This window comes from Macrotis lagotis, chromosome X (genome assembly GCF_037893015.1).
Source record: "Macrotis lagotis isolate mMagLag1 chromosome X, bilby.v1.9.chrom.fasta, whole genome shotgun sequence".
NCBI lineage: Eukaryota > Metazoa > Chordata > Mammalia > Peramelemorphia > Peramelidae > Macrotis > Macrotis lagotis.
In genome coordinates, this window is record NC_133666.1 from 194685822 (window position 1) to 194708225 (window position 22404).

Consider the following 22404-nt stretch of genomic DNA (forward strand, 5'->3'; position numbering starts at 1 on the left):
GATTTTGTATTTGATCTTGAGGTGCTTAGGGAGCCATTACAGTTTACTGAGTAGAGAGTGACATGAAGTATAGAGAATAGAATTTTAATTTAAAAATTATTAATCAGTAATATAATTTGACTACAAATAAAAAGAAAAAATAAGTATTGTTTAGACCTAATCATACTGCACATAATGAATATTTTGTATCCTTCAAATTAATAACTAAATTGATCCTCTATTCTTTCTGCATCAGCAATCACTAACAGACACATAGAGAAGAGCTATAAATACAACCTACTTTGTATTTAAGTAAATATCAAAGGAAAAACATAAATAAAAAAAAGTTTTTCATGTGCCAGTACAATCCTCCCACACAAAGTTTCCCTTGCTAGTCTAGGGAAACCTCTGGACTAGTTCAGAGAATGCCATTGCTTATGAACTAGGTGAGTTTTCCTGGCATAGATTTACCATGAAATAACTCTCCTAGAAGTATATTTGCCCCTAAAAGTAACAAGTAGAATAATAGGAAAATATAAGCAATTCTCCTTTTCATTTAAAAGAAAAAGTAGTAAGAAAATTCCCTGAAATAGTATATCACCTCTGAACTTATTCTTTTGAGAACTGTCACACCAATTGAGTCTAAACTTTACATTGGCATCCCCTAAAGAGAGCTAGAGCAACTTGTTTTTCAAGAGCAATTTGTCCATGTAGAGCACCCAGCAAGTGGTGGTGATTCTTGGGATCACTTGGATCTCAAACCTTCAAGCAACTAAAGGAGATCTTAGGAGTTCTTCCTAAATTTTCCTAGTTCCCTCCTATGAGGGAAACCCTTCGATTTAGAGGTGAAAGCAGTTTAAAAATCATTTTTTTCTATTTAATAAATAAGGAAACTGAGACCCAGAGAAGGAAAAAGTTTGGCCTAAAATTAATATTTTAAAAATTGAAAAAAAAACAGGTGGTATGTATGCTGTGATTCAAACCTGGATCTTTTGATTTAAAAATCTAGTTTTCTTTCCCTGAACAGTATTTACTGCACAAGGGATACAGAGAAAGGACCAATAAATCCCAAGGTCTGAGAACATTAGTTAGGACTAGTATTAAACTCTTCACAGATTGCTCATGCCACAAACAGTTTTTCTAGGATGCTGTTATTTCTAGAAAAAAAAAGGAGTCATTGAATTCTTATTCTAATACACCATTTGTTTATTATATATTCCATATCTCAGCACTCCTATCCTGTAATGTAGTTGGTGAATTAATGCTATTTTCTGGTTCTGCAGCATTTTTCTTTTTTTGAGTTATTTTTTTAATCAAATGAACACCTGCTTTCTGTCCTTCCCACTTTCCTCATTCCTCCCACCACTGAGAAAGCAAGAAAAATAAAGTCCCTGTTATAAACAATAGAGTCAAGCAAAACAAATTCCTGCATTGGCCATGTCCAAAGGGGGAAAAAAAAGAACTCTCAATCTGAGTTTTGAGACCATTACCTCTCAAGAGAGGACAGCATGTTTCATCAATCCCCTTTTGGAATTGTGATTGGTCATTACATTAATAGGAGTTCCCAAATCTTTCATAGTTTGCAAGAATATTGTTTGTCTTTGCAATATTGCTGTTATTGTACAAATTCTTCTCCTGGTTCCACTTTCTTCCTCTTGTACTTTTTTTAAATGAAAAATAGAATTGGTCAATTTCTCCTATCCATGGTACTTATGACTTTTATGGAAAAATTCATGTCTAGATGAGTGATTTTATGGTAAATCAGCTGCCATGCCAGGAAAGGAAAAAGAGAGCTCATATAAAAAGGCTAGAAATCCAAACAAGATTGACAGGTGCCCTTTACAGATGTTTGAGGCCAGGAGGGAGCCAGAGATAGAATGTGTTTTACATTCCCAATCTGTTTTGAGATAAACTTTTTCTTCTTAAATGTCTGATAACAAAACAAATTGGAGGTTAGGGAACAGGAAAGGAAGGAGCCACAAAAATTATTTCCCATCTTTACTCTTTTTACAAAGGAAAGTTCTCATCTCTGATGTGTCCGTAAGTCTTCCCAGACTTCCCAGGAATTCTAGAAGGTGGATTATTGGGTGAGCAGAGACATTACACTGTTATCTCCATAGAGCTTGGAAGCTATACTTTGGAATCTTAGAGAATTATAAATTGGTTGGGTAGAGGAAAATGAGGGCAGAGAGAGAAGACTGGAGAAAGTCTGACTCGCCAGATTGCTGATTTTATAAAATATTGGGACTTTTTTCATAAAGAAAGAAACCTGCTCTCATGTCCTTGACTAGAGTCTGATAAGCATTAATCTGTAAATTTCCCAGAGGCCAAGGGGCTGATGCCTCAACACAGGTAGTCATTAGCTCACAGTAGGAGCCTCATGGTAAAATAAAGAACAAAGGTTGTATTATGTTTATTCATGACCTGAATTCTTGTAAAAAAACCAAAGTCCAATGGAGTGATATCTGGAAGAGATATTATTTACATGTGCAGTGGAAAACAATAGGAATAAGGTGATGATGACATCACTGGAAGGTATGAGCATTGTCTTGTAGTGCGTTGACTCTCCAAGTATGTTTCCTGGCTACACATGTTCCTTATACATTTTCCCCTATAAACATATGTGCCCTATGTGTGTCCCCCTATACATCAGAGAACAAGTCAATAAACATTTATTTTGTGCTGAATTTGAGGATATAAGAAAGATTCTTTCAAGAAACATATTTTAATGGAAGAGACAACATGCAAGCAATTAGCTTCATAATGAGATATAGGAACAACAGATAAAGGGAAGGTACTAATAGGTGTGAGAACTAGGAAAGGTTTGAAGAAAATGAAATTTGAACTGTCCTTGAAAAAAACCACACATACCATACATGAATACACACATATGCATATACACACATGCACACACACTCAATATAAATAAATTTTACTAGAATCAACTCTTGTGCCAAATTTATTCCACCTTGAGGGGATATAGCCACTAAAATTACAAAAGCATCTCATTTTATGGTAATTTCACCTGTAGGTAGTTCCTAGAGCCCAGATCATTAGAGATAAAATTTCAAGGAGTATCTAGTGTATATATGTTACTTTTCCAGAAGCTGCATTTTTGAATCAGTTGCTGATATCTGCTGCCAAGACTCAAAAAAACAAATCTTTTTTAGATTTTTCAAAGCCAACTAAAATGTCAGCTACATTAAGAGTTAGCAAAAATGAAGTTATCTGTACTTGAGAGAAATACTGTAAACCAAAAATGTGAAACTCATTAGAAAGGACTTGGAAAACTTAGTATAAAAGAGTTGAAAAGGCAAAGGCTTTATCTATCTAGATATATCTGAAGCCTCAGCCTTTGCTGGTATTAGTTTGGTCCTAAATATTTCTTACCATTGTAATAGTGCCAACAGACATCTAAAATATATCAGTTCAACCTTAATGGACTAGCTCATTTCATCAGTACAAATGTGGAGTTAAAACAAAGATCAAACTACCTTCAATTGAAAAAAATGGTTGTCTTATGTACTATATAATTTTGCTATCTCTAATGCTTTATTTTTTCCTCAAGGATATGATTTTTCCCTCAACACATTCAATTTTTATCAATGTATAGCATGGAAACAATGTAAAAACTATCAAACTGCCTTCTCGGGGGGGGGGGGGAGAAGGGACAGTGGGGAGGAAATATGTAAAATTCAAAAAATTACAAAAATGATAGGTAGAAACTACTATTGTAAACAATTGGAAAACAAATAAAGTATTTTTTAAAAAGGAAACTCAAAAAAATAAATATAACAGAGACGAAAAAAATAAAATGCATCAGTTTTTCACCAATAGGCAATTAGTACTATGTTAATGTATATTTGTGGATTTTCAAACATCAATCAATATGAATTTATTAAGTGACTACTATGTTTCTGACACTGTCATATATATTGAGGTCACAGAACTAAAGTTTTGTTCCTGATATTGAGAAATTACTTTGTAGACTTAGACAATATGTAAATGTTAAGTATATACTAAACTTCCTCTGCTTATTATTCTGTATTTATAAACAATATAATATAAATTATCTATTACAAGATTTTTTTTTGATTGGAGAAAGGAGTAGTGTTATTATCCAAACATAAGGGACAACAACCAAGGCTAAAATGAGGCCTAGACTGTCAACCTCCAGCTAGATCTGGAACTTCTCTTGAGGAGAAGCAAAGTATGGAGAGAGCATGTAGGGAGAGAAGACCTGGGAGCCCAACAGATCAATACCAGAGGGTGAAGGAAAGTAGTGACTGACTAGGTAGGAAGCCTCTGAATGGATACCTTTTTCAAGAGGTAGGGCTGGTGGAGAACAACCAATCAGTATCAGGTGAAGGTTAAATGAAGAGAATAGTTTGCAGAGCTTTCTCCCTATGATTGCATAGGGAATGGGCCCACCAAAGGTGGGAAAGGAAAGGTCTTCTTGGCTCTTGGTTAATCTCTGTTGGTCCCAAGATGTTACACCCCTCTTTTATGGATTCCCATGGGAATCCCATTCTCTGTCAATCTTACTGTCTTGACTTTATTTTTTCAAAAGTGAATATCAACTCACTGGGGCACTTAGCTTACATTTAATAAATACCTGCTAGTTGGTTGATATATTTACTTCCTATATGAGAAAATGTTGTATAATTTTGACTAATTCTGAGAGAGTCTTGTGTTCTCTTAGAAGAGACATGTCTCACAGTTTGGAAAAGTCTAAACTATATTATATTGCCTTAAATCAAGCTATACCTGTGGAATAAAAAATTACATATTAGGGTTAGATACTCCAAGAATAGTAAGGTAAGTAAAAAGTAGCACTTATACTTTACTCCCAGGAATAGTTTTTCCTTTCCATAATTTTAATAAATCAGTGAGCCAGTGAACCAGTGAGTTTACTGACATACAGAAAATATTATAATAGCAGGCAATAGGAATTCCCAAAACAATACCTGGTCATTCTGTGTCTGTGTGTTTCTCTCTGTTATTAACTCAAGATGGAGATGTAAAATTTCCACTTTGTAAATGAATATATCTTCAAAAATACTAGAGACAGAATGTAGTAGCATAAAATATGCCTTTATTCCTCACCATACTGTGATTTGACATTCTGTGCTTTTCTTGGTATGAAGAGGTCTTTGACATGTTTTATTCAGTTTGCTCTAAACCCTTTCTGTTGTAGTCGTTGTGACCTGTTATAATCAATCTTTCTACTCAAAGGTCAGCATATTCCCAAGACATAGAATATGACAATAAAAGTTATATAGGTGAAATGCTCCATGATCTCTGATAGTTAAAGGTCCTCAGACAGGTCTTATGACACTGAATAATTTTGTAGGGGTTTTATGCTAACAATACTGAATTACTGTTGATGTGCTTTATCACATAAGCAGAACCAGAGAAATGAGTTTACATATAGAAGGTCATAAAAAGTAGCAATTTTTCCATTACACTTAAACTAAAAAAAGGCTTAATTTAGCTCTTAAAATACACAATTGTTTTTCATCTATAATTAATTGTATATTTTGGGCATGGACTTGATTCTATAATAGTCTACAAATGTTTTTATTAGCTTTTCTGTTCTTATTGCACCTCTCACTGCAACTTAAAGAAGAATATAATACTTCTTGTTTGTATGTTCATTCTCTGAAAATTCACTGACTTTATATGATTTATGAGAAGCAAACCAATCTTTACTTATTAAAATTATCTATCAAACCTAGCTCTAAATATTCCCCCAAGGCTTTGGGAGACTGACTGAATGACAGCTTTGGGATTTGTTTCCTAAGAACAGAACAGGCAAACACAGGCGATCATTTGTCAAACTGTCAGGTTCTCAGATAGAGATCCCTGTGCAAGTGATGCCCATAAGCCTTTTCACCACAGTAGAGGATCTTCTCCCTTGTTCTATGTCTGAATCCTTTACTTTAAGAAGAGGAAAAGAACCATCCTGGTTAAAATTATAGAGCTACCACATTTATATTCCTTGGGAAAGTTATTAGAGTCCTATTTTAAAAGTTTTCAGATCATGTCTGTGTGTAGACACTGCATAGATGTATACATGCATACATATTGTGGTATCTTATGCTTCAGGCCAAGGGCCATGAAGGGTTAACACAGAAATATCTATGTGCCTTAACAAGCAAGATGTACTTCAGAGCTTAGATAAGGGAGTAGCTATTTCTGTGTTAACCCTTCATAACCCTTGGCCTGAAGCACATAAGATACCACAACATATATTTACATACATATAGTATTTTAATAGAATAATATTACTGTGTCATTTCAGTCATGCCTGACTCTTCATGACCCCATTTGAGAATTTCTTGACAATGATACATTTCCTTCTCCAGCTCACTTTACAGATGAAGAAACTAAGGCAAATGATGCTAAGAGACTTGTCCAGTGTCACACAGCTAGTATTTGAATCCAGATTTGAACCCAGGTCTTCCTAAATCAAGGGTTGGCTTCTAGCTACTATGCCATTTAGTTTATATTAATAATATAATTGTCTAAGAATAAAAGTCTACTATAATTCATTTAGAGCCCCTAAATTCAAATTATTTAAAGGAGACTTTTTATTTTACCAATTGTTATTGCCCTTCACCAGTTTTCTTGCCTTGGTTTAATCTTCTTTGAATTGGTTGATACTTGGAATATTTTATTAGCAGCTAAGTTGTTGAATACTTACTTCTCTATTTACTAAATAAGTCTTATAGCAATAAGCAGTAATGAGAGTTGTTTGTTTTGGATAATAAACTGCTAGTGATTTTGTGGGAAATAAAAATATGTAACTTTAAACAGTAAACATAATTTTAATAGAGTTGACTCATTTTTCAAGGTTCCCTATACCCTATTCAATACTTAAAAAAGCATCCTTGGTCTTATATTTTCATTTGAAATCTTCCAAAACAGAAAATGTATTTGCCTGATTTAATGTATGGCATGTTAGGGCACTGTATTGGGCAGAAAAAAAATTTATATTAGCACGTTAATCTTTTCCTATGATCTGACATATTGGTTGAGCTATAATTTACTTTGTTCATTTTGTTGAAATTGGCCCTATTATTTTGGTAATTATTTTTTGACAGAAGATTTCACCTGGGACCAACTCCTTCCAAAAGCAAGGATAGAAATACTCATTCAATTCACTGAACCAAAACTGTATAAACATGACAGAATCTCTTTGGATCATTTTTGAGAGTTTTTTTTTTCTTATACCAGTTTCTCAATTATGCATTTTTCTGGTAGACTATATTTAACAACCATTTATCACTTTTATTTCTTAATGTATCTGAAAAATATTTCAGCTTTTTATCATATGGGACTATGAATTTAATTAAAAATTGAACAATGTAAATAGTTAATTATAGGTGATATCTTCATTAGTGGCACAAAACTGTGGTATCAAGAATTGGAAGAAGAGTATTATTATTTTTGACAAAAATAAAACAGTTTTAAAGTGTTTTTCTTAAAAATCAGTTTCCTTGAATGCCAGCATTTCTTGTTCAAAATTTATTTCTCCTTCAAATAGCTAATCCTTTAAATGGATTTTGAACCACAGAATTAAATGACAGGTTCAAAATTCATTATGAATTGCACTAAAATTTAGTTTACTTATAAGTTAATGTATTATATATGTATATTTATATGTGTATGTAAAATTGTGTATATATGTGTTTATGTATATACATAAGTTCAGCTATATTCTGGTTCCCCTTGTCGTGTTCAAGAAATTTACTATAAGTACATAAAGGGACAAAACTTTTTTTTTTTCTAATTTGGAATCATTTTAGTGATTTCTTTCCCTAGGTAAAAATCTCTTCTCTTTTAAAGTATTTCACTTGAATTCAACAAATATCTATGAATTGCCTAAAGTACAAGATATTATATCCCCTAGTTCCTGAGAATATAAAGGAAAAAATGTAACAATCCTTATCCTCAAGCGGCTTACCTTCTCATGAGAGTAGGAAGGAATATCAGAAATAGCTTTATATGAGAAAACATTAATTCCAGCTTTAAAGCAGGTTGAGGATTCATGAAGGCAAAGAGAATATTTTCTGTTCATGAAAAAAATAGCCCCTCAACCAATTTGTCCGAAACTAAATTGTGTGTGGAAAAACAGCTATCTGAGATTAGAAAGGAGGAAGGAGGTAGACCTTTAAATGCCAAGTTTAGGATTTTATATCATATTAGAAGGAAGGGAGAAGGCATGTGGGTTTGCTTTATGGACTGGAGAAAGCAGAACTTTGTGAGGAAGTTAACAATCCAGGTAAGAGGTGATCAGCATCTGACATAAGGTAAAACTGGTTGCAAAGGATGTAAATGTTGTAGGTAGAATCTGCAAAAAGGATTAACAACTGATTGGCTATGGGAAAATGAGTAAGAAGGAAGCCTCAGGATTGGTTCTAAGGTTGTATAACTGTGTATACTAGTCTTCACAATGGAAAAAGGGACATCTCAAAGAAGGATAAGTTTGGGGGAAATAGAATGTTCTGTTTTGGACATGTTGAGTTTGAGTTACAAGTCACCTAGGTGACTCAGTGGATAAAATGCCAGGTCTGGACTCTGGAAGACTTGATTTCAAATCCACCCTCAGACACTTACTACCTATGTAACTATGGGAAAATTATTTAACCTCTTTGCCTCGGTTTCCTCATTTGTAAAATGAGGATAACAAGAGCACTTCCCAGGATATCTGTGAAGATCATATGAGATAATAGTTGTAATGTGCTTACCTGGCACAGAGTAGGAATTCATATAGCAATATGAATGTTGTTGTTTATCATCATCATCATCATCATCATCATCATCAGATTGATGGAAAATCCAGGTAAAGATGTTCAGGTAATGGTAATTGGTAATGCCTAACTGTATAATTCAGGAGAAATATTAAGAGTAAATATGTAGATTTGAGAAACATTTGAACTCATGGGAGCTGATAAAATAAGCCCGTAAGTATATAGAGAAAAAAAAAATCAGGATTCTTGAATACCAGTTTTCCTTCTTCAATATCAACTAGAACTAACAAATAAAATATAAAGATTTGTGCTTTGTTTCACAAATACAGATAATTTAGACTTCTATGACCTGTTATATGGATATTGATGTATACACCTCCAAAATAGTTTAATTTCTCATAGCTTTACATATTTAATAGTATTTTCCTTAAGGAATTATTTCAAATCATCAGAAATTATTCTTTGAGATTTCTTCTTTTTTAAGGTTTTCAACTCCAACTTCCAATTACTATACCATAAATATATTTTGTTGAAACTTGCTTTGTAATTATGCACAATTTGCATAATTATGCAAAATTAAATATTTTGTCCATATAAATGTTATTAGAAGTCATATAGTTCATTTTCCTCTCTCCCAAAATGGCAAAAAACCAAAGTGTTGGTGTATACATTGCAGCTCATATTTTTCTTGTTCTTAAATATCTTTCTGTTTTAAGTATGAAATATTGGAAAGAATTTTTTCTATGATAGTGAAAAAGGCAGGATGAGATAGAGCATTTTCATAGAACTGTTCTTTTTTCTTTGCTGAAATTTTGGGAAACTTTTCAACCTTGTCATAATCTTGTTTTCCTCTTATCTTTTCTCTTTTCTGTGCAGGTGATTTCTATTCTCTCATTTCCAGGCTTCTAGGAGAAAGGGAAGATGTTGTTCATGTGCATAAGTATAATCCTACAGAAAAGGCAGAATCAGATCTGGTAGCTGAAATTGCTAATGTAGTACAAAAGAAGGACCTTGATTGGTCTGGTCCCAGAGAGGGAACCGACCATAATGCGAGGGGCAATGCTATTCTTGTCAGAGACAGAATTCACAAATTCCACAGATTAGAATCTACCTTGAAACCACAAGAGAACAGACCTTTATCATTACAACAGCCCCCATGTGACGAGGGTACCCAGGAAACAGAGCACACAGGAGGTGGGTTTAGGGCATCTGAAAAACAATATAATACTAATGAGAATTTCATTAACAAAATCTGAAGGGAATAACTGATGAATGAAATATCAGAAAAAAAAGTCTCACCAATTATTAGAAGCAGGAACCTTCATCTCCCCCATCCCCATCTTGATATATTTCTCATAATTTATTGTTCTCTTTCTTTCTTATCCAGTATCATATGATAATTAAAATATACTGTATAGTCAAAAATATTTATTATAGCTATTTTATTTTCTCTATAGAAATATAATACATTATATAAACTAAACATACTAAAATATATTTATTATAAAATAATATTTAAATATATGTGAGATGTTTCTAATAATACATACTAATTTGATGATATAATGAATTTTGAATTTCAGTCATTTATATTTCTGATTGAAAAATCCATTTAAAATATTAGCTATGTGAAAAATAAATTAAATTTTAAATGAGGAACTGATTTTTAGTAAAAACAGTTTAATACCAATTGTTTTGTTTTTGTCAAAAAGGGAAATAGTCTTTAAAAAAATATAGTCTTTAAGGCAGCTAGGTGGTACAGTGGGTAGAACACTGTACTCAGGAGTACCTGAGTTCAAATCCAGCCTCAGACACTTAATAATCACCTAGCTGTGTGACCTTAGGCAAGTCACTTAACCCCATTGCCTTACCAAAAAAAACTTTAAAAGATATAGTCTTTAGTTTTTCTAACACGTTATACTACATTTTAGTAACCTCAATGAAGATATCATCTATAACTAAAGATTCACATTGTTTAATTTTTAATTATTTTTGTAATCTTATATAAAAATCTGAAATATTTTTCAGCTATATTAAGAAATGAAAGTGATAAATAGTTGATCAATGCAGACTTCAACAAAACAGGATAATTTAGAAATTGGTATAAGGAAAAATTAAACTTCTCAAAAATAATTCAAAGAGATTCTATCATACTTACAAACAAGTTAGTTGAATTTCATTTTAGGTATTTGTGATAAATACTTTATAATAGTATATTTAGTATATGTTAAATTGTTTATATAAGTATATGTACATATAATTTATTATTATAACAGTTAATTATAAACTATCAAAAAACATAACTACAGTAGCCAAAAATATTTTGACTTCTACTTCTGTCTATCAAGTTTAATTACAACATGAAAATTCTGCTTAAATGAACATTTTTCCATTTTGCCAAATGAAAAATGATGCAAAGCATAATTTGGTGAGCAAATTTCTGGTATATTAAATGTTTACAAATCCATTCTTTGAAAGATAATTAAATTCTTTTCAAATGAAACCAGTATTTTTTATCTGATTGACATGTAAAACAAAACTTTTTATGAATTTGACTCCTTAAAAGTTTCATTTTTTAACTATCTTAATTGTGAGTAGTTATTTTGAAGGAACAAAAACTCATCAATAACTATCAAATTTATCTTTCATTCTGACCCTGCAGATTATAAATTGAAAGTAACAACTTATTCCCTTCCGGTTTCCATTAAAGCAAGTTATGGGCACATCATATTTATCTTTAATTGTATTGTGGTCTCTGTGATATTGATTGTGTTTCATGTTACTTACTAATGTGGAAAAACAGATAAACATCATGTGGAAATTATCTCTAAAAAAATAACTCATATGTATGCGTGGCAGTTCTCCATGCAACACTCCAGAGTTCTGCTTTCACATAGATTGACATTGTCAAATAAATCTTTACTTGTAGTCATAAATTATTTATTACCCATCTAATTTCTGTTTTTGAAAAATTATAATAGTGTATTTTGCTTATGAGCAAAGCTAAAATTTCTGCCTATGGGGAATGGCCTAGTGGCCTGAACCAAATATTTGGAAGATTCTAAATTAACACTAGTTCAAATTCAAGCAGAATCAACACACTTTGAAGTGTTCTGAAAATTAATAAATACAGCAAATCATGATAGTATGGAAATCTGACATCTAAAAAAAGTGTTTTGGTAAGAATAAATATTTGTCCAAAGAATATATCTGAGGCATGATTATAACTTTAGAAAAGGAAATTACTTCTTCCATTGGAATTCTTTCTTTTTCTCAAAACATTCCTTTCCACTGTAATTGAGTGAATAAAAAAAGATGAATTATCACAACATGCAGTATGAAGCCTAGTTATATAAAAAAGGAATAATCACATTTTTCATGGAATTATTTGTTCTTTATTTCTTATTTATTTCTTTGCTCAACTTTGTAAGCTTTTAAAATGGCAAACAATATCACAAACTGCTCTTTATATAGGTTTTGTAAAGATTTCTTATGCTATATTATCTATGGCACAGTTGTATTACATATAATATAAAACAATATTTATAATAGCAATATTTTTGAGACCCAAATTTATGATTTCATTAGGGTAGGAATCTCCTGATACAGAAACCCTCTACCAGTACTAGTTTTCAACTCATATGTATTTTACAATCTTAGAACATTGCCTGGGATGCTGATAGGTCAGATAAAATGCCCCCATTGACCCAACTAGTGTGTAACTCCAGCAGGACTTGAACCCAGGCTATCATGTACTTAAGTTCAGTTTTCTATCCACTATGCCTTGCTGTCTTTGTAAAGTAAATAATTTTTGAGACCTTATATGAATATAGTATACATGGAACTGACTTGAAGCAAAGATCAGTTCTGTAGTGCTTCTTTGCAATCCAAAGTCATGTTTCAATTCTAGGGGTCACCAGTTCATAGTGGAAAATCTATACTGGAAAATTCTATTCTAGATCTGCCAAGGAATATGAACTAGAAAAGTTCCAAAATAGTAAATGCAATCTTTTTTTTCTTAGAAATGTTGATAATTACAGATTTGCTCTTCTTTATATTTCTGGTGACTATGCTGACCTCCACAAAATATGGAGCCAGATATTCTCAGTTTTGCAAATATTCTTTCCTTTCAGAATTTTATCTTCATTGGCAAAGATTTCATAAAGAAGAAAGGAATTTCCTATATGCTAGCCTATGATCATATGCTGTACTAATAATATATGCCAATAGTCTTCAAGGATCAGTGATATCCTCAATCTGTGTAGTCTCTCCAACAATGAAAATTGTAATTCTTCCACTTTTAACCATCCTATGTAGCTTTTCTTGTCCTCCCATAAATTTGTTGCAATTTATATATTGTGAGGGAAGGCTTCAACATGGTGTTTGACAGTGTGATGATGCCAGTTGACCATGAGAGCTGTTGTTCACTTTTATGCAATCATAAATCCATATTTTCTGGTCATTCATTTTAGTGACCAATTGGATGACATCTTTTATATCCTTTCATTTTCACAATTCTTTTTCCATAGAGTCTTAGCCACAGCTCATGCCCACTATGCATCTAGTCATTGCCCTTAGAGTGATCTTCAAATTCAGTTTTTTGGAGAATTGTAGTTCTAGTGCTTCACATCATACATCATGATGGAGAGAATACTGATGTTAAAATTTAGTCTTTGTTTCAGAAAGGTCAATACAAGAACATTGCATTTTCCAAAGGCTTCGTCTTTCTCTGTTCAATCCTTTATATAACACATTGTCCACTTCAGTATGTCCAAGATAATATCCTGATAGATGAGCTCATAAGTTATAATTCCATGAAGAATCTCTTCTATGATAGTAGTGAATACATTCAGCAAGAATGTCACTATTTATGCTTAAATTAATATCACAATTAATTAATCATAGAATTGTCAAACAGAACAATCTCTGTTTTACTTTTCAAAGAAATTTGCATAATTTTTATGTGTGCCTAGGAGACACTGCTGGAGTAGAGTCTTTAAAGCTTTCTTTTGTATGACCAAATTAAATGCTTTTTTGAAAAATAGTCAGCATTTAAGATAGTTATATCTTATTTTTTCTTTGCCTTTTAGCCAATATATGCTACTGAAACTGAAGAATATTCTTGCAAAAATCTTCCAGTTTTCATCAAGGATGCTTTCATTGAGTAAATAGATTCTGCTCACAAAATTTTAATGTATCTGAGCAAGTAGATATTTGTGATTAGTTTTATCTTAGTTTCCATTTTCAGTTAGATGTGAGGATTTTTTTGTCTCCTCCTTCAGATACATAAATAACCAGTCCCTTGGTGCCCTAAAACTATGTCTCTTTCAGCAAAGATTTTCCCTATGTGTATTTGTGTTTATATAGCTGCTTTTGACATCCTTGTCTTTTTCATCATTGCTATCATCACTTCTCTCAGAAGCACATATGGAGCTGATGTTAAAGTCCAGAAATGCAATTTTCTCTGTCCTAGGTGTGGGAAAAGTTCATTATTTTGTTTTAAAAATTCTTTGTAGTCCTTTTCAAAACTTGTCTATTTGTTGTTCTTCCAGTTTTAGCCTTAGAATGACCTTAATTGCATCTGCCAAGTTTTTTAGAAACTTGTTTTTTCTTCCACTTTTTTCATTCTTTTTTGGAGATTGTTCTGCTTTTCATAATCTACTATCCTTCATTCTAAAATTTACAAATTAATTTATATCTCATACCTTTATTGCCCTTGGATGCTTTTTTTTGTTTGTTTGATAAGTTAATTATTGTTTACTTTTTTAGGTTTTTTTTTAGCATTTTTGACTTCTCATTACTGTGATTGATATACTCTCACTAAACTTAAGTAGGAAATAGTTATACTTTTCCCCAGAGAGGGGAAGGAGTATCTCAATTATTTTATTAGGTCAGGTAAGAGATGCTTTCATTAATATCATATTTATGCTTCTACTTTTTATAGAATTTGCTCTTTTCTCTAATAAATGTCTTCCTAAACATACAGATGATTCTGGAATAACTACCATATCAGTTTCAAGCCATCTCCTGATTAAATGCTTTATTTTAATGATATATGATTTGGTGAACAATATTCTTATCTGAGAGGGAGAGAGAATTGTGTTGAGTCCACAAGTCCTTAACTTTTCTCAGTTCTCACTCAAACAATATTTTCAGGATATTTTTTGCAATGTTTTCCTATACCCATCTTTACATTAAAATCAGAGTTTTAGCATATTGATTGAGTTCAATAGAAATGTCATATTAAGTTCTTGATAGAATTATTTAGTTTTTCTGCAATAGATGTTGACACCAAAGATGCAATTTTTCATGGTGGTTTTTTACAAATATTTATAATGAGAATATAGTACAATATTTCTTGACTTTAAGTGCATTAGCAAACCAACTTTACTACTTCTTTTATTTGCTTCTCTAAAAAGAATCTGTCATCCATTCTTTCCTTTAGCTATTTTGTGATACTGGCTACTTTTCTGCAGCTCTTATCATTACTGACAAAGTAGAATGGAGGCTTAGAGGAAAACCTAGAGCCAGTTTGTATTTTTCTTTATTACAAGGGTTGCATTACCAAAATTATTAAGTAGTCAGTTTACTAATAATGAGTCCATCCTTAGTCATAGCCAGATCCCCAGAAAAAAAGACAAAACTTGAAAACTTTCTAAGAAATTATCTTTTCTATTTGTCTATCCTTGAAAACCCAAAGTAGGAACCATAATACAATATGGTATCAGGATTTTGAGAGGGCAGAATCTTCTATAAATTAAATAGTTTGTGAAGGGTTTTGCTAATATTGTGCTTTTACCTCTCTCCTCCCCTGCCAAATTTTTTCCTATTTGTTATAAACCCACAATGATTAGAAATTGTATTTTAAGTCATGACAGCAACTACCATTTTTTATTTTTATTTTTGGCTCCAAATTCTCTTCTTCTTTCTACCAACCATTGAGAAAACAAGAAATTATACTTTTAACATATATATATATATATTTATATGAACTCATATAAAACATATTTCCACATTAGCCAAATCATCATTATTTAGTATGACCCTTCAAATCTTTGTGATCTTCTTGGAGTGTCATGCATTTTATCTGTTGTATAATGTGAAAAATATTTAGTATTGTGAACTCCAGAAGCAAATGAAAATATGTTTTCTCCAAACTCTATGTGGTTAAAATTGTTCCTCTAAAAACCTCTTTGATGTTATATGTATGTATGTGTGTGTGTATATACATATATATATGTATATATACACACATATATATATATATATATAATGACTTGAATACAGAGGAATGAAAATCTTTAGTTGCTCTTATTCTAGTTGTCCCACATTTTCCTTTTAAAAGCAATCATTTATGTAAAAAGAAATATATAGAGGACCATCGAAGTAAGAAAACTAGTTTTGGCTTATAAGCAGTTCAACTTATACTGAATTTCCCTTGTTATTAAACACACACACACACACACACACACACACACACACACACACACAGCTACATTTGTGACTGTTATATTGATAAGAAAAAATAAAACTTGCTTAAAAAAACTTAAATTCTATTAATCTAATCATGGATACAAATTATCATTTTATTTAACCTCATTCTTTGAGCAACATTCCCTCAGATCCATTTTAACATTGTATCAGTCTTACTTATTCTTGCCTCCAGATATGCTTTTTTCAAGGTCATTTCTATTGACATGTCAGTCTCACATGTAAAATTAGATCAAATTTACACCTTTTGAAAATGATGTTCCAAATTTTTACATCTTTCCAAGCCATAAATCACAATAGATGTTAAAATTCATAATTTTTCTTTATTAAACAGCATATACACACACACACACACACACACACAGAAAAATTAGTATTTAAATATCTAATAAAATCAAAAAAACTATGCTGGAATTAAGTAAAGCAAAAGAAAGGAAACTTGGACAAAGTTTAATGTCCCCAGTTTCTTGTCATAGTTTCTTTTCTTTCTTAAATACAACATTATCACAAATTTTTGTTATCTTCTTTTATCTGTAAATATTTGTAGTATTGCTTTGTTTAATTATAGTAATTACCATGACTTCTGAAAAATACCATAGTCTCTGACTGAAATAATACATGCTTTCTTTAAGGAGAAAAATCTGGAACTGTATAATAACAATTATATTTTCTTTTATTTTTATTTTGTAACCTTTTCCTCCCTTTTGAGTCTAAATGTGAAAAATCATTTAATATGAAATTAAATCTGTTCTAACTTTAAGATGAGATTTTATAATTTTGGGAGAAAATTGTCCTTCTAAAGGACTGCAAATAACCATACTGGGAAACTGGTATTGTTCCCTAAAATCATTTTCATCACTGAACATATATGTTCAAGAATCTCTTTGAGATATAATTTGAAATTTTAGCTGCAGTCCCTAATTTTTTTCATTACAACAATAAAGAATTTTAAATAAATATTATGTAATATTAAAACTATACTTTTCCCACCATGACTGACACAAGCTTTCTTCTTAGAGCAATACAAATTATATATTATAACATAAGATAAATATACCACCATGGAGAAAATTGCATTTTAAGTGATAGGTGTGTTGTAATATGATTGTTAAAAATCATAAGAATTTCCAGCAAACCATCTAGCAACAATTACTTCTTCATGTTTGCTTTTATTTTCTAATAGTATTTTTCCTCTGAGCTTCTCTCAAATTCAGGTTGCTTTACAAACATTAAGATGGACATAATCATATTCAAGTGATTCAGGTAACTGACTGGAATCAGGTGAACTGACATCCAGAGATGGGAATATTTGCCCAAGTTTATATATGGAAGAAATATAGTTCAGGATTTAATTCAGTCTTCTTTCTTGATATGATATAATAATAGTATCTGCTCAGAGAATATTTGTGGGAATGGAATTGAAAGAGATAATGTATATATAGCATTTTGTAAACCCTAAAGTATTATATAAATGTGAGCTATTTTTACTGCCTAACATAAAATTCAAAGGTAGTATAACAGTAATTCTGAATTTTCTTGGACCTCCATGTTCCAAATTTGAAGCGAGAACCAAAGTTTTTCACCTTAAAATTTAATTTAGTAAAGGAATAAAGTGCAGTGAAACTTTATTAATAGTGATTACTTTTTCACAAGAGTAGAACAAAGTAGATTTGGAGAAATTCTTCAGTAAGAAGCTGTATATATATATATATATATATATATATATATATATATATATATATATATATATATTCTGTCCTACTTAACATATCTGAACTATTAGCAAATTGATTGTATGACATCAAAGAAATACACATTTAGAGTTTAAAAGAGACCATAGAATAGATAGTCCAACCCTGCATATTATTGTTGAGGAACTGAGATACAGCAGGACTAAGTAATTTGTTCCAGGTAACACAGGAAATAAGTAGCAGAGTCATGACTGAAATTGAGCTTATCTAAATGGAAATTCAATATTCTTTCTATTGCCTCTCATCTTTAATACCTGATTTAATTGAGTCAGGTAGTGATAGTGAGAATAGTAACTGCAATTAATATTTATTTATTTATGACTACATATTACTGCTTAACAATTCAACCATTATACCGCTAAATTCAGAGTTTTTTTTATCCAGATAATCTGAACAAATAAGAATTTTAAAAATCATCTACTTTTGCTCATAATTAAAAGTAAGTAAACTTATCTTTAATTCATGCTATGTTTGAGAAGTTTCTTCTACATTCAGTCAGAAATGAAATCTTCTGTCAACCAAAATGGTTTCTCATTGAATGAAATCCCCTATAGTTTTCCATAGTTATTGTCAGTTTCTGTGAAAATTCACCATTTATATATATGTTCTGCTTATCTAAAAGTTATCTAAGTCCTGTACTCTGCTTCTTTTAGATATTTTATGGTCTGTTGTCACAGATACCAGAGAATGAACAGAACAAGTGGTGTTCAAATTATTAAATTTTCAATTTCTTTATCACAAGTTTTGTGAGGAAGGCTATGGAAATGATTGGTTAAAGTGATATTTGATGATTATCTTTGAACTATAAATACTTGTTGTAATCCTATCACCAATTTGCATAGATGTTCAGTGATTGCCCAATAAATTATTTTTCACTTGAGTTCAAATGAAGTATTATAATTCCATCAAGAGTCTAACAAGCTGTGTTCTAACTTTTGAAGGAGAAAATGATGAAAAAAGAAACATTAAAGGAAAATAGCTCTACCACCAATTTGACAGTAACCAACTGTCAATAGAAATAAGAGTAGTATAATGAATAATCAGTGAATAACTTATTGCATATAATTCACAAACATCAAACATTCAAAAGTTACTCAGAAGCCCATACTTTTATATTAAGCATCCAGGCTTATACTTCAACTTTTCATACTTTTTCATCAGATTTAAAAACTTGTTATATTTGATAACAGTAATTTGATGAATACTTTTTCCAAGAAATAGCTTATTTCAGATTTATTGTCATGTTGCAGAAACAGGGCAGTTTAAAATATCACAAAGACAGTTAACTAAAATGGTATTCAATGACACAAGGATGATCAGATTTTATTTGTTTTATTAAAAGGAAGGGGATATGTATAATATAATAATAATAATAATAATAATAATAATAATAATAGCTAACATGTATATTGTACTTTAAAGTTTATGAAACACTTTATCTATGGTACCTTGTTTGAGCCTCACAATAACCTTGTGAGGTAAGTACTACAGATACTCTTATCCCCATTTTACAGATGAGGCTCAGAGAGGTTGCGCGACTTGCTCATGGTCATACAGCTAATAAGTGTCACAGGTGGGATTCAAACCACATGTATTCTCATTCCTAATCCAACACTCTATTCACTATGTCACACTCCCTCTGTTGTAGCTTAGGATGTCATTGGCTTGTGCATGAATTGCATTTTATCAAGAAGTATGCTCCTTGATTAAATGCAGTGGCCAATCTTGCCTCTGGAGGACCAGCGATAGTCACTTCCCACTTCCCTCCTCTCAGTAGAGAAGTGGTGGACTCCAGGTATGGAATGTTGCATATTTTATCAGGTGCAGTTGCTGTGATGGTTGATTTTAACTCTTTTCCTTTGTTCAAGGGAGGGTTCTATTGGGGGCTCTGGGAAGTGAAAGTAATGTGAAAAAAGCATCAATAAGACTTTTTTTTAAGTTAAAATGATATGGCTTGGTTTTTGTTTTTTGTTTGTTTTTTTTAATTTCCATGCATCTAGTGATATTATTGCATGTAAAAATATTATGTTGCTCATACAATCACAAAAACCCTTGTGGCTTCTTAGTATCTTTATTTTCCATGCCAAATAAATTAATTTGTTTTTGTAGATTTCCATGTAGAAGAGGCACTGGATTGGCCTGGTGTATACCTCCTACCAGGACAGGTTTCTGGAGTGGCCCTGGATTCCTATAGAAACCTGGTTATTTTCCATAGAGGTGATCATGTTTGGGATGGCAAGTAAGTAAATACCTTTTATTGGAGTAAATTGAAAGGAAAATTGACTATAGCATTTCCCTTATAAATCTTTGTGTGTTGGTAAGAGCAGTTAACAATTCTCCCTGTTTTCATTTTAATTTCACTTTTACAAGCTAAGTTTATATCTGATCAACATATCTAAAAGCTAGTTGCAGTGAATAAAAATAATAGCTACTATACACACATATGTATTTATATACATACATATTGCTTATTATATGTCTCTTTATGGCTCTAGTTGGGATTAAATAGTGGAAGGAAAGTAAACACAACCCTGTAAAAGGATAATGAAAAATTATCATCTATGTTTCCATGAGAAGTAGGAAAAGCATCCATATCAATATAAAAAATGTTTATTTGGGAAATATGAGAAAAACAGGCATATTCTGACTGAAAACAAGTGAAGAGTAGAATTCTACTATGATTGTTTAACATAGATTGAGAATGATAACTAAAGTAATGACAAGAAAGACATAACTGAACAAGCACTGATGAAGATAATTCAAAAATTGGATGGAACTTAGATCATCAATATGAATATGCCTTCCATTGGTGCCAGTTATGTTTTGATCCATCCATAACTTTTGATTCTATATTATTCTTATCCATAGTTTCCCACAGATCCTTCATAATGTTCAACTCAGGATGCTAAAGGCCACCCTTTAGTTATTTTCTTTCCTATTATATAATTCGGAATATCCACAAATCATTACATGACTAGTTTTCCTGCCTTTTCAGGTCATGTATATCCTTCATGTTATACGAAACACTATTTCTTACACCTAGGTTGCTGTTAGAAATATGTTATGGCCTTCTAGCTCCCACCACATGTCTCTCTTTTGAATCTATAGTGACAGTGGTATTCACAACTTTTAGCTTATTAACAGATATATGAAAGATAATTGTGGTAAAACAAAAGAAAAACACACATGCAGGCTTCTTGAAAGCACTGCACAATTTCCAAAGTGCTATCTAACCTGTTCCCATCTTCATTTTCGATTCTGATTCCCACTTGTTATCTACCTCTAGTATCTATCCTTGATATACCCATTAAAAATAGTAACAAATGAACTGGTGATTCAACATGTCATAGATGTTTTTCATCTATTTAGCTATTCCTCTATAGGTTATTTTGCCGGTCTATTTTTAGTAATCATGGCTGTCATTGAGTAGGCATTGTAACATTCCAAAGCTTGATGCCCTCAATATAATGTCTACTGTAAGGAGACATATTTGAAGAATCTCATATTCCATAGGGCATACCTCTTCCATGCTCATTGCTCAGAATCATAGAGAGGTAAGGCAGTGCCTCCCTGTTTTATGTTTTAATGGATTCTTGTAACTAAAGACTCATTTAACAAAGTTAATTCTATGATTCTTCTTATCAAGGCAAGGAATTCTATGTGATCTTACCATAAAAGATTCCTTTTTGAAAACTTCTGAAGGTTGCATATTGTACTATTGAATAGCAAAGAATAGGGTAGTTAACAGTTCTACACAAATCTACTTTCATCTTCAGTAGCTGTGACAGCTGAACTCTAAGAGCTCAGTCTCTACCACTCTATACAAGGAAGAGGAAATGACATTTAAGAAAATGAAATTTTTGAGAGGGGATAAATACAACCTAATGAAGTCTATTCTGGTGATAAAACAATCTTTAAAACACTAAGACATTGAAAACATTGTACCATTTATGTAAGAGGTCAGAATGAGATGAAGATGCAAAAAAGAATGTAAAAATGACAACATTAACATTCACAAAGACGATTAATTGAATATCAGGAGCTATGAACCATATAGCTTATTTTATCATCATTATAATATCAGTTATGAGATTTATTGACACATTATCAAAAGAATCCTTAATAAAATTTGAAAAGGAAATAAGTATCTTTCTGCAAATAATTTTCTACAGTTTGTAGTCATATGATTAAATATATAGAGAAATTAAGTACTCTTCTTTGCTGATTAGCAAGGAGATTAAAATGTCTGTTTGAAGATAATGTATGATGGTATATATTTAAAAAATTTAAAAGACACAACAATCAAAAAGGAAGAGATTAAAATAGTGATATATAAGAATAAATTCACCAAAAAAATCATTTCTATTATCATTGAATAAATTGTTTAAATGAAATAATAATTACTATTATGTTGTAATATATCAATT

The 22404-nt window shown here is 31.4% G+C and overlaps 1 protein-coding gene across 9 annotated transcripts in view; it reads left to right on the plus strand.

Annotated features, from left to right (window-relative positions):
* Window positions 1–22404, plus strand: part of PAM (peptidylglycine alpha-amidating monooxygenase) — a 478021-nt gene that overhangs the window by 399246 nt on the left and 56371 nt on the right. For 7 of the 9 annotated variants that reach the window (XM_074207272.1, XM_074207271.1, XM_074207266.1 and 4 more), the window contains 2 exons: window positions 9612–9929; window positions 20087–20216. In XM_074207272.1, coding sequence (XP_074063373.1) covers window positions 9612–9929; window positions 20087–20216 — 448 coding nt within the window. The remainder of the gene's footprint in view (window positions 1–9611; window positions 9930–20086; window positions 20217–22404) is intronic. The other 2 variants (XM_074207274.1, XM_074207273.1) reach the window with 1 other exon arrangement.